Source organism: Pelophylax lessonae (assembly GCF_965119305.1).
Source record: "Pelophylax lessonae genome assembly, chromosome: 11".
NCBI classification, from domain to species: domain Eukaryota; kingdom Metazoa; phylum Chordata; class Amphibia; order Anura; family Ranidae; genus Pelophylax; species Pelophylax lessonae.
In genome coordinates, this window is record NC_138778.1 from 160040322 (window position 1) to 160055012 (window position 14691).

Here is a 14691-nt window from a genome sequence, read left to right on the forward strand (position 1 = left end):
AAGCCGATACATCGAGGGCCGATATATCGGAATTGGCCCCGGAGGTTACCGATATTGCCGATTATTTTAGGAAAGTGCATGTACCGGAGTGATGTCTGCAGCTAGAGGTATCACCCCGGTACCGGCGTCTATAGCCGACGGTCGACTGTCTTGTAATGACAACCGATGCGGCTGAGAAGCCACTATGCTGTCATTACAAGGAGCGGGAGAGGACATCGTCCCCCTCCCGCCGCCTTCCGCAGCTCGCCCGAGTCTCCCGTCCCACCAGGAGACCCGGGCAACCAGCCCCTGCACGGCCGCAGAAGACTCGATCAAAGCCGCATTTGGCTCTGATCGGGTCTCTATGCAAAAACCGGAAGTGATGTCATGAGTGAAATTACTTCCGGGTACGCTCTGGCGCCAGATTAAAGAAAAAATTACAGCATTCAAAACAGCAAAACTTGGCGTTTTGAATGCATTTAAGTGCAGGGGAGGGGTTTGGGATCTTTTAGACCCCCCAGATTCCGCCATAAAAATGTACCTGTCAAAAAAAAAAAAAAAAAAATATATATATATATATATATATATATATATATATATATATATATATATATATATATATATATATATATATATATATATATATATATATATATATATATATATATATATATAATATAATTTTTTTTTTTTTTTAAATGTACAAAAATATCGGCCAATACCGATATGCATTGGCCAAAATATCGGCAACGAAAAACTGATATCGGTCGATCACTACTACACACCCCTTTGCTTTCAGAAGCAGCACCCCCAACATCTTACAAAAGAAATCCACCAGCCCAGTATTGGGAGCATAGTAGGATAATAACAAAACCATCTGATCATTAATCTTTTCTACTGCCATGACATATCTTCCATCCTTGTCTTTAACAATTGAAGTGGGTGTGAAAGGCATCTTTTTCTAAAAACTTATTGCAACTCCACACTTCTTCTCAGGGCTGGTAGATGGGTAGCATGGTAAATATTTAGCACTGAGGTATTTGGGAGCAAAAGTTCTAGAAAAGTGGGTTTCCTGTAACCGAAGAACATCCGCACCTAATTTATGGTAATAGTGGAAGGCTTTAGTGCATTTCTAGTGAGAATTAAATCCTTGTACATTGTGGGTTACTACTGTGTATTTGGTAGAATAGACCTTAGACATCATGGTAAGGCAGAATGTACTCTCCTAATTTAGCTGTACCAGCCACGGAGGCCCCAAAGACAACTCCCGAGCATAAGCCATCCCCAGGATCAGAGTGGAGAGTTTGGCACACATGATCCAAAGAACAGAAAAAAAAAACAATGAAGAGAGTAACATACAACAGAAGTAAACCATATGGCCTATGGCCAAAACATTACTCAAACATTGCATTGTTTTATATAACCAAAAGTGGGCCAATACCCTGATTAGGAACCAAAACTGATGCAGTAAGCGAGATATTGTCATTATCAATCAGATGAGGGCAAGGTCACTAGTAGTGGCATGTGTGTTCACCGCGGCTCATGTCCATTATAAGCGTATACGAAAAGGCTAGGCTAGCGTGTTTGGATATGTTAAAACCAATCAGGACTGTTCCAATACTACCTGCCAAAGTTCCTGACTCAGCAGGAAACTGGGCAGGGCTGATGATGACCATAGAAAAAAAAGACTTACCCGACAGGATAAGTAGGTAGGCAACAAAACGTGCATCCATATAGAGATCAAAAAGTCCATCCTAAGAAGAACATCCATAACTTTGAGGAACAGGACAGGGTATTGTTCCTTTCTGATAATTGGGGGAAGCGAGTTGAGGGAGGGGGCAAAACAAAGGATCACCAACGGGTCTCCATTACGGAGAAAACATAAAGGGTTTTTGCACCCAAAGCTTTGAATAATAGGTCCTTACAGTCTTTCAAGTGATCGAAGAAGACCCTCTCGCTGAAGACTGATGCTGGCTGGACCAGATGGGTGACAAGGGTCGGTCTGCTCGTTGTGGTGATTTTGGTGTCGCCGGATCATGGGAAATTATACCCAAGCTCAGCAGGATATCCTCCCCTTCCTGGAACATGGAAAAAAGAATAGGATTTGCCCCTGTATGTAGAGTTAAGTCGAAACGGAAAGGACCACCTCTATTTAATTTGTTGATTCATCAACTGTTGAAGGAGCAGCTTCATGTTCCAATGTTTTAGGATTGTAGAGGGAGCAAGATCAGCGAACAATTTGAGATGTTCCCTGTATAGAGAGATCAGATCTGGTTCTGGCAGCAGACATCAATTTTTCCTTAATGTGGCTTGACAACAATATCTTGCGGCAGGCCGTCGAACCAAGGGGCAGTTAGAACATGATGGACCAGATCTACTTCTAGCTGATGAGCAGAATATTGGGGATCAGCTCTTTCATCACTTAATAGACTGCCCCCTCTAGGTCGGTGGCGGGACCTATTTTCCAGGTCTTCAATTTTTTAATTCGCTTCCTCCAATCTAGTATGGACGGAGTTCAGAAATCATATTGGAGTCCTATTGAATCATTTTGGATTTCTGATTAGAGATAGTGCCGTCCATCTTGAACTCTATCATGCCCACTCTATCACCAATGCTTTGGAAATCCTGCTTGAGGTCTGTGGTAATGAATAAACAAGCTTTAGAAAGTTCTTGCAGTAATAGATAGGAAAAATGAGCCAGCAACACAGCATCTTCTGTGTAGGCTGCAGGCTGTGGGTCAGGCTGAGTATGTGTAGGGCTTGGTTGGCTCATAGCAATTTCTGCCAATGCAGCCATATTCCTCTCCAGGGAAGAGGCTGAGGATCCCTGTTTGCATACCCAAGGATACAGCAGGGGACTGGGGATAGGGAGGGGATCCCCTCTGGAATGCTGCTACTTGCTCACCTGAGGTCTGTAAGGAGAATGGATCCCGGTCAGCTGTGGTTGGAGAAGCTGAAGCCAGCTGGGGAGATCGTGACTGGCCAGGTCCCTGACCCCCACGTGTATTTCTCCCACCTGGTGCCAGTTCAGGAGAGGGTTGTGCCGATCGCGGCAGATTACTCTGCTTGTGAGTCTGCTTTTTGGGCTGTCCCGTCACCCTGCGCTGCATCCTGTCTGTAGCAGGGCTCGGCGGGTGTTGTATAGCTTATGCCCAAGCCCTCACTGCGTATTATAGCTGAGATGGAGCCGGCGGTGCGCAAAGCTCGGTCAGCTCACATTAGACTCCGAGACAACGCGCATGCGCACACCCCGTTATTCTGTTTTAAAAGGTTTTTATTTTTGTCTGACATGTTGTGCTATCTTTCATGTTGATGTTAGAAGTTGTACTGCGGAAATACAGCTGGATAAATTAAAAACAGTCTTCATTTCAGGCTGCAAAGTAACACAATTAGATTATTTTAAAGGGGGAGGATTCTTTTCTATACCCACTGTATATCATTTTCTGCATGTTTAATAATATGCAGGGCCTTCCTAATTTAAATGTCCCTATTGCCCACAGTAGCCAAGCTGTCTTTTTTTTTGTTCTCTAGCTTAGGACATAATAGACAATAAAGGGAATGTGGGTAATTGATCTGACCATCACAGATGGTTCGCTAAATAGTGAGGCGATACAGTACTAGAATTCCATTTTTGAATCCCACTAGGAGAAATGCTTACAAGTTTGTACATTCTCTCCATGTCTGTGCAGGCTTCCGGTGCTCCAGTCTTGATCTGCAGTCCAAAACAATGCTGGAACGTTGATTGTCCTCCAGATATCATAGTTTCTATTTCTCTGTATGACTTTGGTAAAGAGATTGTAAGGGTATGTTAGCAGAAGCGGATGGTGGTAAATAGTTTTATAATGGAACGTCACGAAGATTAAAAGAAATGAAAAAAAAAAAAAACCTTTTTTAGTACTATTATGTGGTCCTTAAAAATATTAATATGTATTGTACATGCTAGTAATATAAAAACTTACGTTCATCTATATTACCTTCTGGCATTCCCCTGCACAACAACATTCAGAGGAAGGGTCACCTTTCATGAGCCTATTGCTTTGTAGTGCTGTCAGTCCAACACTGAACACGCTTCCAGGGAGGGAAAGCGCAGAGGTGACATCAATGTGTTTTTGCTTCATTGTTTAAACAGCCAAAAAAAGAATGCAGAACTTCAGCAGCCATTTTTGTTTCTGTAGTCACCAATCCATTGGGTCAGTACTCTTGATGATTTCATGAAGGAAGGATGTTAAACCGTGTGCTTAGAGCAGTTGTCAATTTATGAGCTAAAGGGGGCCACAAATGTGGCCCCTGACATCACCAAAAGGCCACATACAATGTTCAATATATGTAATGCTTGAGAGGACTGTCAAACTGCAGACCGAATAGAGAAGATTAGGGTCAAAGTGTGGATGTGCTATATTTTTGGCTGGAGATATGCTACAGAAGACACTACGAAACTGGGAATATGTTACATGAGGCTGGTAGAGATCAAATCTTTTACCCTAATTAATGTTCCCACTACAGACTGCTGAGGTCCAAGGGCTGCTTATTTACCAAAGGGCCGCAGGTTGGGCACCAGGGTCTTAGAGGATGCTTGCAAAAACCAGGTAGAACATTTATATGGAGAATGTAACTGCGATCCTGAGATTGTTTTACACTGGAGAACTGTTAAAAGAATTGAGACCCTATGTTCTAATGTGTTCGAACATGGTGGACCTTCTTTGATATTTATTGACAATTTTTTTTTGTGGTCTAGCCTGACAGTATCATTATTTTTATCTTCAGTCTTCTGCAGGGTCTATATGCCTGACCACTCTTATGTTACCATCCGAAGTCGCCTGTCTGCATCAGTCTCAGACATTCTCAGCTCTGTCTCTGAGAAGCTGCAGTATTCAGAGGAGCAAGGACAGAGGGAAGAGCCTCTAGTTTTAGTGGCGGTTACCAGCGCTGGAGGTAAGTGCGACTTGTACCATTCTTTGGAATTCATCTAAGTGGACATATTTACGCTGATTGAGTAAGGCCATTCAACTAGCAACCTGTAAAATATAAAACATTGATTAGCGTTTTTTAGTAACAAAATCTTGATGCTGTTAGATCTTGGCACAGGAGAGGTAGATTTTTTGTACCCATAGCTTTAGAACTTGTCTGTTATGGCAGCTGGGACTGTCAAACAGGGCTTTGGTGGTCGTCTTGACCAAGATGCAGGCTTCCAGCAAATCCTCCCAGTCCATTTCCTACCGATGAAAAACACTGTCTGGTTCTAGGTAAGGACCCTCTTCGCTCGGTCAGTCCTGGAGATGCCGGTCTCTCAACGTCCCCAGCGCCATCGCGGGAGGATTTTCTGGAAGCCTGCATCTTGGTAAAGAACACCACCAAAGCTCTGTTTGACCCCCCCTTACCGTATGGTAAGAGGGATCAATAATATGGTGAGTGGGAATTTTTTTCTAGATCTCTCAAGAAGGGTGTCCCCACTACTACTCTAAGGATACAATCCCACGACGCTTCTGGCCATAGTGGCAGGAAGATTGCGCCACTCCCGGATAAAAATCCAAGAAGGATTCAGTATATATTAACCTTCATTTTTAAGAGCACTGGGCTCATAAAGGTCACACCCCCCCCCCCCCATTTTTTTTTTTTTTTTTTTTTTTTTATTCCTCTATTCTTGCACTAGCACTTTCAAATTTTCTCACTAGCATTCTGATATATATTTATCGATCCTTTTGGATTATATTTATTAGTGTCGATTTGTGTTGTCACATTTGTTTGGGAGCTAGTGCTGTGGTTCGCATAGAGCTTACCACGCTTGTGTTTTTTTTACTCTTTAGATACACTATTGGTCTTGCAGCAGCTCAATTAATTTATGTTTTTTTTCATGTATGTTTTACATTTTTGTCACATTTGTTTGTTTAACCGGTTGCCGACCGCCGCACGACTATACACTGCGGCGGTCAGCCCCGGCCAGGCAGAGTGACGTATGGATACGTCACTGACTTGCGAGCCTATTGCGGGCGGGCGCGTGCGTTCACAGACAAGTCAGTGCGTGTGTCCGGCGGACTCGATGTCCGCTGGTCACACTACGATCGCTCCTGTGAAGGGAGAAAGGCGGAGCGGCTTATGTAAACAAGCCGCCCGTCATTCTCCCTGGTGTAAAAATGAAGATCTGACGGTTCTACTATGTAGAACCGTTGATCTTTGCTTTTACACCAATAGCCATGTCCCTGCACAGTTAGAAACACGCCCCTAGGACACACTTAACCCCTCCCTGTCCAATAAAGTTAACCCCTTCCCTGCCAGTGTCATTTTTGCAGTAACAGTGCATATATATAGCAATGATTACTGCAGTAATGTCACTGGTACCCCCAAAAGTGTCAAAAATGTCAGTCAAGGGTCCGATCTGTCCGCCGCAATGTCGCAGTACCGCAAAAAAATCGCAGATCGCCGCCATTACGCGTTAAAAAAAAAAACACCAAAAATGACAAAAATCTTTCCCTTTGTTAGTAAACGCGATAACTTTTGCGCAAACCAATCAAAATACGCTTTTTGCGATATTTTTTTTTTTTTTTTTACCAAACATATGTAGCGTAAAACAATTTGGCCGAAAATGTTAAAAAATTTTGATTTTTACATTTTTTTGGGGGGGAATTTCATATAAAAAATATTGTTATTTTTGCAAAAATTACGCTCTTTTTTTGTTTATAGCGCATGATCAAAAAATCGCACAGGTGATCAAATACCACCAAAAGAAAGCTCTGTTTGTGGGAAAAAAAGGACGTGAAATTCGTTTAGGTACAGCGTCGCACGACCGCGCAATTGTCCGTCAAAGTCACGCAGTAAAAAATCGCAAAAAACCCCCTGGTCTTTTAGCAGCCAAATCCTCCGGGGCTTAAGTGGTTAAATTTGTAGAGGCAATAGGCTTTGAGGTGGAAGTTTTTTGGGCAGCAATAAAGCTGCCTGATCACTTCCACAGGCCACAGATGGTACCGCATGGCGAGACTGCCATGGCGGGTGGAGTGGAGGGAAACCAGTGAATGTCTGTTCACGGATCTCCCTTCCTGTGAATGAACACGAAACTGACATGTATTGCGCCACTTCCGAGGTCTATGCTCTAATAACTTCAGTGGAAGGCAGAGGAGACATTAGGGGTCGAATAGACCTCTGTCTCAAGAAAGAGAACCTGTCATTACAATATGAGCTACATAGAGGATTCCTATGTAATGGGAATAAAATTAATTGTAAAAAAAAAAAAGTAAAAACACAAAAGTAACCTAAAAAATCTAACAAAAAACATTTTCACGGTCCCATGTACCCATGTACATGCATATAAGAACATAAAAGCATGCAGTTCTAGCTCTTTCCTGCTCTGCTAAAAAGTTGTTTTTAGAGAGATTTCCTTTTACTTCCTGTCCTGGCAGAATGATGAAATCTCCCCAAAGAGGACCCTAGACGGCTGTCAAAAGGTTTGACTGGTATTCAGTTTTAAGGTTAGGTTTAGGGAGATGGATGCAGTTTTAAGGTTGCACGTTTAGGGTTAATCTTAAGTGTTAGCATAAGGTAAATGAGGTTAATAGTTTGGTTAAGGTTAAAGGATATATTTAAGAGGTCAGGGAGATTAAGGGTTATTTTAAAGCGGTTTTAGCAGTCAGGATAAGCGTTGGGTTAAGTTTAGATATCAGGGACGTGTGTACTAGCGCTATGTTACACTTGTTTTTGGCACCAAAAGGCCTGAAACTTGAATTCATGCAGTTAGCCTATACTCGCAGCCCTGCAGCTAGTTGCAAAACCATATGCACAGTGTTGACTAAAGTTTTTTGGCTTGAAATTTACCAGTTTCAGGCTTCCAGTGCAGCAATCCGCTAATCTATAGCAGTAATTTATATCAAGCAGTCATATTTTACTTTTTTTCTTTAAAGCCATATCCTAGAATGGTAATTTCTGGTTGGTTGTCCATTCTTCTTTGCAAAATAGCTCAAGCTCTGTCTGATTTGATGGAGAGCGTATGTGAACAGCAATTTGCAAGTCTTGCCACAGATTCTCAATTGGATTTAGGTCTGGACTTTGGCTGGGTCATTCTAACACATGAATATGATTTGATCGAAACCCTTCCATTGTAGCTCTGGATGTATGTTTTTAGGGTCCTTTTTCTGCTGAAAGGTGAACCTCTGCCCCAGTCTCAATCTTTTGCAGACTCTTAACAGGTTTTCTTTTAATATTGCCCTGTATTTTGCTCCATCCATCTTCCCATGAACTCTGACAGCTTCCCTGTCCCTGCTGAAGTAATGCATCCCAACAACATGATGCTGCCACCACCATGTTTTGATGGTGGGGATGGTGTGCTCAGGGTGATGTGCAGGGTTAGTTTTCCGCCACACATAGTTTTGCTTTTAGGCCAAAAAGTTCAATTTTGGTCTCATCTGACCAGAGCATCTTCTTCCATGTGTTTGCTGTGTCCCCCAATTGGCTTCTGGCATACCGCAAACGTGACTTACGGCTTTATTTCAACGATGGCTTTCTTCTTTCCACTCTTCCATAAAGGCCAGATTTGTTGAGTGAACGATTAATAGTTGTCCTGTAGACAGGTTCTCCCACCTTAGCTGTAGATATCTGCAGCTCCTCCAGAGTTACCATGGGCCTTTTGGCTGCTTCTCTGATTAATGCTTTCCTTTCCCAGCCTGTCAGTTTAGGTGGACAGCCATGTCTTGGTAGGTTTGCAATTGTGCCATACTCTTTCCATTTTCAGATGATGAATTAAACCGTGCTTCGTAAGATATTCAAAGCTTGGGATATTTTTTTATAACCTAACCCTGCTTTAAACTTCTCCACAACTTTATCCCTGACCTGTCTGGTGTGTTCATTGGCAATCATGATGCTGTTTGTTTGCTAAGGTTCTCTAAAAAACCTCTGAGGGCTTCACAGAACAGCTGTATGTATACTGAGATTAAATTACACACAGGTGGATTCTATTTGCGAATTAGGTGATTTCTGAAGGCAATTGGTTCCATTAGATTTTAGTTGGGGGTATCCGAGTAAAAGGGGCCGAATACAAATACACATCAGACTTTTCAAATATTTATTTGTAAAACATTTTGAAAACCATTTATTATTATCATTCCACGTCACAATATGTGCCCCTTTGTGTTTGTCTATCACATAAAATCCCAATAAAATACATTTACGTTTTTGGTTGGAACATGACAAAATGTGGAAAATGTCAAGGAGTATGAATACTTTTTCAAGGCACTGTACATTGTAAGGTTTGGAGGCTAGGGACTGATGGTGGAGGTATGGTTACTCTGAGGTCTATTCATTCAAACAGATCTGTCAGTCGGTTTATCAGTCTTTTCACCCAAGATTCACCCTTATTTTTAATACAACACACCTCAGGAACTGCCGCCATGGCTAACAGAAGATAGACTTAGAACTAAACTAGAGAAACTTAACATAAATGAATCACCGGGACCGGATGGCTTGCACCCGAGGGTTCTTAAAGAGCTCAGCCAGGTGATTGCCAGACCATTATTCTTGATCTTTAAGTATAGTTTACAGACGGGTATGGTGCCAGCTGATTGGAAAAAAGCCAACGTGGTACCAATATTTAAAAAGGAGCCGAGATATATCCCGGGTAACTATAGGCCGGTCAGCATCTGTAGTCTGCAAGATTTTGGAGGGGATGTTAAGAGACCACATACAAGACTTTAGTAATGAAAATGGTATTAGTAGTAATCAGCATGGATTCATGAAAAATCATTCTTGCCAAACCAATCTATTAACCTTTTATGATGAAGTGAGCTGCCACCTAGATAAAGGAAAGCCTGTGGATGTGGTGTATCTGGACTTTGCAAAGGCCTTTGACACCGTTCCCCACAAACGCTTACTGTACAAACTAAGGAAGGTAGGTATGGACCATAAGGTGAGTACCTGGATAGAGATCTGGCTCCAGGGGAGAGTCCAGAGGATGGTGATTAACGGGGAGTACTCAGATTGGGCGGGTGTGGAAAGTGGGGTCACCCAGGGTTCTGTCCTGGGACCAATCCCGTTTAATCTATTCATAAATGATCTAGAGGCTGGGATATCTAGTACAATCTCAGTATTTGCAGATGATACTAAACTAGGCATGCCAATATCTTCTATGCAGGATGTGGAAACCTTACAAGCGGACCTGAACAAAATAATGGGGTGGGCAACTACATGGCAGATGAGGTTTAATGTTGAAAAATGTAAAGTATTGTACTTGGGTGCCAGAAACCAGAAAGCAAGCTACTCACTAGGGGGGAACCTCTGGGTGAGTCTCGAATGGAAAAGGACCTAGGGGTACTGGTAGACAACAGGCTTGGCAGTGGCATGCAATGCCAAGCCTCTGCAAGCAAAGCCAACAGAATACTGGGATGCATAAAAAAGGGGATTCACTCCAGAAATAGAGATTATTCTCCCACTCTACAAGACTCTGGTCCGGCCACATCTGGAGTATGCTGTCCAGTTCTGGGCACCGGTCCTCAGGAAGGATGTGCTGGAATTGGAAAGAGTCCAGAGAAGGGCAACAAAAATAATTAGGGGAATGGAGGACATCAGCTATGAGGAAAGATTACAAGCACTGAACTTATTCTCTCTGGAGAAGAGACGATTGAGGGGGGATATGATATCAATGTACAAATACTGTACTGGCGACCCTAGCATAAGGAACAAACTTTTCAGAGTAAGGGAATACAATAAGACACGTGGCCACTCACTAAAACTAGAGGAAAAGCGGTTTAACCTTAAAATACGTAAGGGGTTCTTCACTGTAAGAGCGGTAAGGATGTGGAATTCTCTTCCACAAGCAGTCGTATCAGCAGGGAGCATCGATAGTTTCAAAAAACTATTAGATGGGCACCTTAAAGACCACAACATACAGGGGTATACAATGTACGGTTAACAGCAAACACACACACACACATCATAGGTTGAACTGGATGGACGGATGTCTTTTTTTCAACCTCACTAACTATGAAATAGAATCCTATGGAAAACCTGGGTGAAAGTTGTGCAAATCTTTTGTAAACACATTGATAAATAGACTTCAAAGTGTTCATTGAGTCATATGGAAAAAATGGCAGAAAGGGTATAAGGCAGAAGGATACCTGTGGGCCCTCTGTTAAATTAAAATCTGTCTACATGTACAATAAATAAAAATGATATAAATGCTTCCTTTTAGGAACTTCATCTATTTATTTATTTCATTATTCATCTTTATCTATTGCTGAGACTGATCTATCACTAACCGTCATTTCAAGAGGTGCTCAGGGAAATTGTGAATAGGAAAACTCCTTCCCATTACATAGGGAGACTGCTCAGTGTTTACAGCTCATTAACTTCCACAGGAAAGCACTGTTTTTTAGGAGAAGTGCTATAATATATACTCGAATAACTGCATGGGTTTCTATGGCAGCACCTTCTCTAACAAGCAGAGCTGACGTAACCAGTAAGGGCTGAGACTGAATACACTTCTTTCTCTTATGTAAAAGTTAATGAGCTGAAGGCTGTATGTCATTGAACATCTTCCTTTAAAGAAGGAAAAGGTTGAATTCCCTCCTTAAAGATTTTTTTATTTTTTTTGTTAACACAAAAGATTTAACACACAGCCAGTCAGCTGTAGGGGACTAAATTATGTAATCTTTTGTGTGGGGGCCAAGTTCTTTCCCCAGCAAAGATGTGTTTAGTGGAAAGAACTGCTGCATACTTAGAGCCCGGTTCCACTACAATGCTAAAAGGCTCCATTTTAGTATGCAGGATGTTGTTTGTTTTATTGGACAGGTAGGGGGCGATGTGGTGTGCGGTTCCCAAGTTTTTTTTAAACTTTATTGAGACTACAAATGTACAAGTCTTGGCACAGCAGTGCAGTGAGATGCACTACAGCATGGTTACTAATGATGCCGTCCAACGTACTGAAGAAAAATGCAGTATTTCTCTGTTTTTCTTGCAATGCACATCACATTGTAGTGTAAATGGGGCACATAGGAAACAATTGTGTTCTATGTGTCCTAGCAGTGACTTGCATTGTTCCATTTGCTGTTTGAGTTACATTCACTTCCCAATCAACTTCGTGCATTCTGAATCTGGAGCTCAAAAGGACACTGGCTATTGTGTGGAGGGGAATGGCTGGATTACATAATGCAACTGCTGGTACAGCCTGTTGCATGCGGGGTTTGAGTTGCTATAGATGCTTGTAAGTTAGTGGTCGCCATGCTTCATGCGTAAAAGTTGTGTTGCCTGTAGCAAGCAGTGGTATGCCAGTGGATAGTGTACATTCACAATGACATTTCGTTTTTTAACTAGGCCTCATGCACACAGGGCGTTAAAAAAAAAAAAAAAAGCTAAGCCAGTACTGACGCAAGGAAAAAGCGGCATAAAAAATTATTTTGATCCCCTGATGATCTTGTAAGTTTGCCTACTTTAAGACTCCGTTCACATGTAGGCGTTTTGGGGACGTTTTTCTGCTCTAGGATGAGCTCTCAAAACGCCCAACAAGACAAATCCTATTCATTTCAATGGCCCCTGTTCACACTGAGTATTTTGACGCTGTGAGCAAAACGCCCAATGCTCAAAAAAGTACATGAGCTTCTTTTTGGGCAGATTACAGGCGTTTTCCATTGGTCTCTATTCAATCTAAAAACGCCTGCACAAACGCCTGTAATAGCAATGCCAAGATGTGAACGTAGCCTTAAAAGAAATGAAGGTTCTATAATTTTTTTATCATATGTATTTTAAAGGATTGAAAAATTTAGAAAAAACACATAATATAAATGTTATAAATTCAGTTGCAGCTAAGTGAGTAAAATAAGTATTTGATCCCCAAGCAAAACATGACTAAGTACTTGGTGGAGAAACCCTTGTAGGCAAGCACAGAGGTTGGTCCACTCTTCTTTACAGATCTTCTCTAGATCCATAAGGTTTCTTGGCTGTCGCTTGGCAAATCGAAGTTTCAGCACCTTCCATACATTTTCTATAAGATTAAGGTCTGGAGACTGACTAGGCCACTCCATGACCTTAATGTGCTTCTTCTTGAGCCACTCTTTTGTTGCCTTGGCGATATGTTTTGGGTCATTGTCATGCTGGAAGACCCATCTTCATCTTCATGTGTTCTGGCTGGAGGAAGAAGGTTCTCATCCAAGACTTTACAACACATGGCCCTGTCCATAGGCCCCTCAATGCGGCAAAGACGTCCTGTACCTTTTTAACAGCGAAACGGCCCCAAAGCATAATGTTTTCACCTCCAAGTTAGATTGTAGGGATGGTGTTCTTAGGCTCATAGTCACCATTTTTCTTCAAACACTGCGTTGAGTCGAGTAAATGCCAAAGAGCTCAATTTTGGTCTCCTCTCACCACAGCACCTTCTCCCAATCCTTCTCTGAATCATTTTAGATGTTCATTGGCAAACTTCAGACGGCCCTGTACATGTGCCTTCTTGAGGAGGAGGACCTTGCGGGCGCTGCAGAATTTCAATCCATGTCGGCGTATTGTGTTACCAATAGTTTGTTTGGTTATTGTGGTCCCAACTGCCCTGTGATCATTCATAAGCTCCCCCCGTGTAGTTCTGGGCTCATCCCTCACTTTTCTCATGATCATCCTTACCCCATGAGGCAAAATCTTTTCATGGAGCTCCAGACCGAAGGCGATTCATGGTTCTTTTGTATTTCTTCCATTTGCGAATAATAGCTCCAATAGTTGTCTCCTTCTCACCAAGCTTCTTGCTGATGGTCCTCTAGCCAATTCCTGCCTACAGTCTTGTCCCTGACATCCTTTGACTGATCTTTGGTCTTGCCCATGATTGTGAAGTTTGAATGATAGAAAGAGATTCTGTGGACAGGGGACTTTTGTACACATAACAATTTGTCGTTGGGAGCACCTTCCTAAATTTTCAGGACTAATCTGTGTTCAACATGAGCACATACTGTAGCCAGTCTGTGGGTGCCAGAATTATTATTGGCTGGTAGGGGATCAAATACTTATTTTACTCACTGAACTGCAGCTCAATTTATAACATTTGTATGATGTGTTTTTTTCTAGATTTTTGGTTAATATTCTGTCACTATCATTTAAAGTGGTAGTATACTCCAAAAAAAAAAACATGCAAGACAAAGGCATAATGAGCTAGTATGCATCGCATACTAACTCATTATGAAATACTTACCTTAAAACGAAGCCCCGACACGGACCCCCAGACACCGCTGTGGGAGCGGACATGATCCCTCTGCGTCTCTTCCGGGTTCGGCGGCTCCGGCACTGTGAGTGGCCGGAGCCGCGATGACGTCACCCCTAGGCTTACCTGTAGGTAAAAGTCAAAAAAATCGGTATACTACCACTTTAAAATACACCTATGATAAAAATTTTAGACCCTTCATTTCCCTGTAAGTGAGCAAACTTACAAAATCTGCAGAGATCAAAAAATTATTTCCCCCACTGTAGAAGGGTTTTGCATTGGCGTTAATGCGCCTTTAGCCACATTTAGCGTTTAGCAGCTTTTTTTTTTTTTTTTTAAAAGACCACTGCCCTCTTCTATTTTCCACTTCCAAATCACATAACTACAGCTTAAATACGCTTGACGGAGCTTATTGCTCTATACAGTGTTAACACGCTTTTAGCCGTATCAGGCGTTTTTACAGCTGTAACACTGGTCGTCTTAACGCGCTGGCCCTGGGTTTGTTTTTTGGGGGGGCTTTTTTTTTTTTTTGGGAGCTTGAAAACTCCTATGCCACTAAAA

At 42.1% G+C, this 14691-nt stretch overlaps 1 protein-coding gene across 1 annotated transcript in view; it reads left to right on the forward strand.

Moving 5' to 3' along the window:
• The window catches only part of RAPGEFL1 (Rap guanine nucleotide exchange factor like 1), a 137362-nt gene that overhangs the window by 68896 nt on the left and 53775 nt on the right, over positions 1-14691 (forward strand). Inside the window, exon 6 of the mRNA XM_082271513.1 lies at positions 4743-4910. Coding sequence (XP_082127639.1) covers positions 4743-4910 — 168 coding nt within the window. The remainder of the gene's footprint in view (positions 1-4742; positions 4911-14691) is intronic.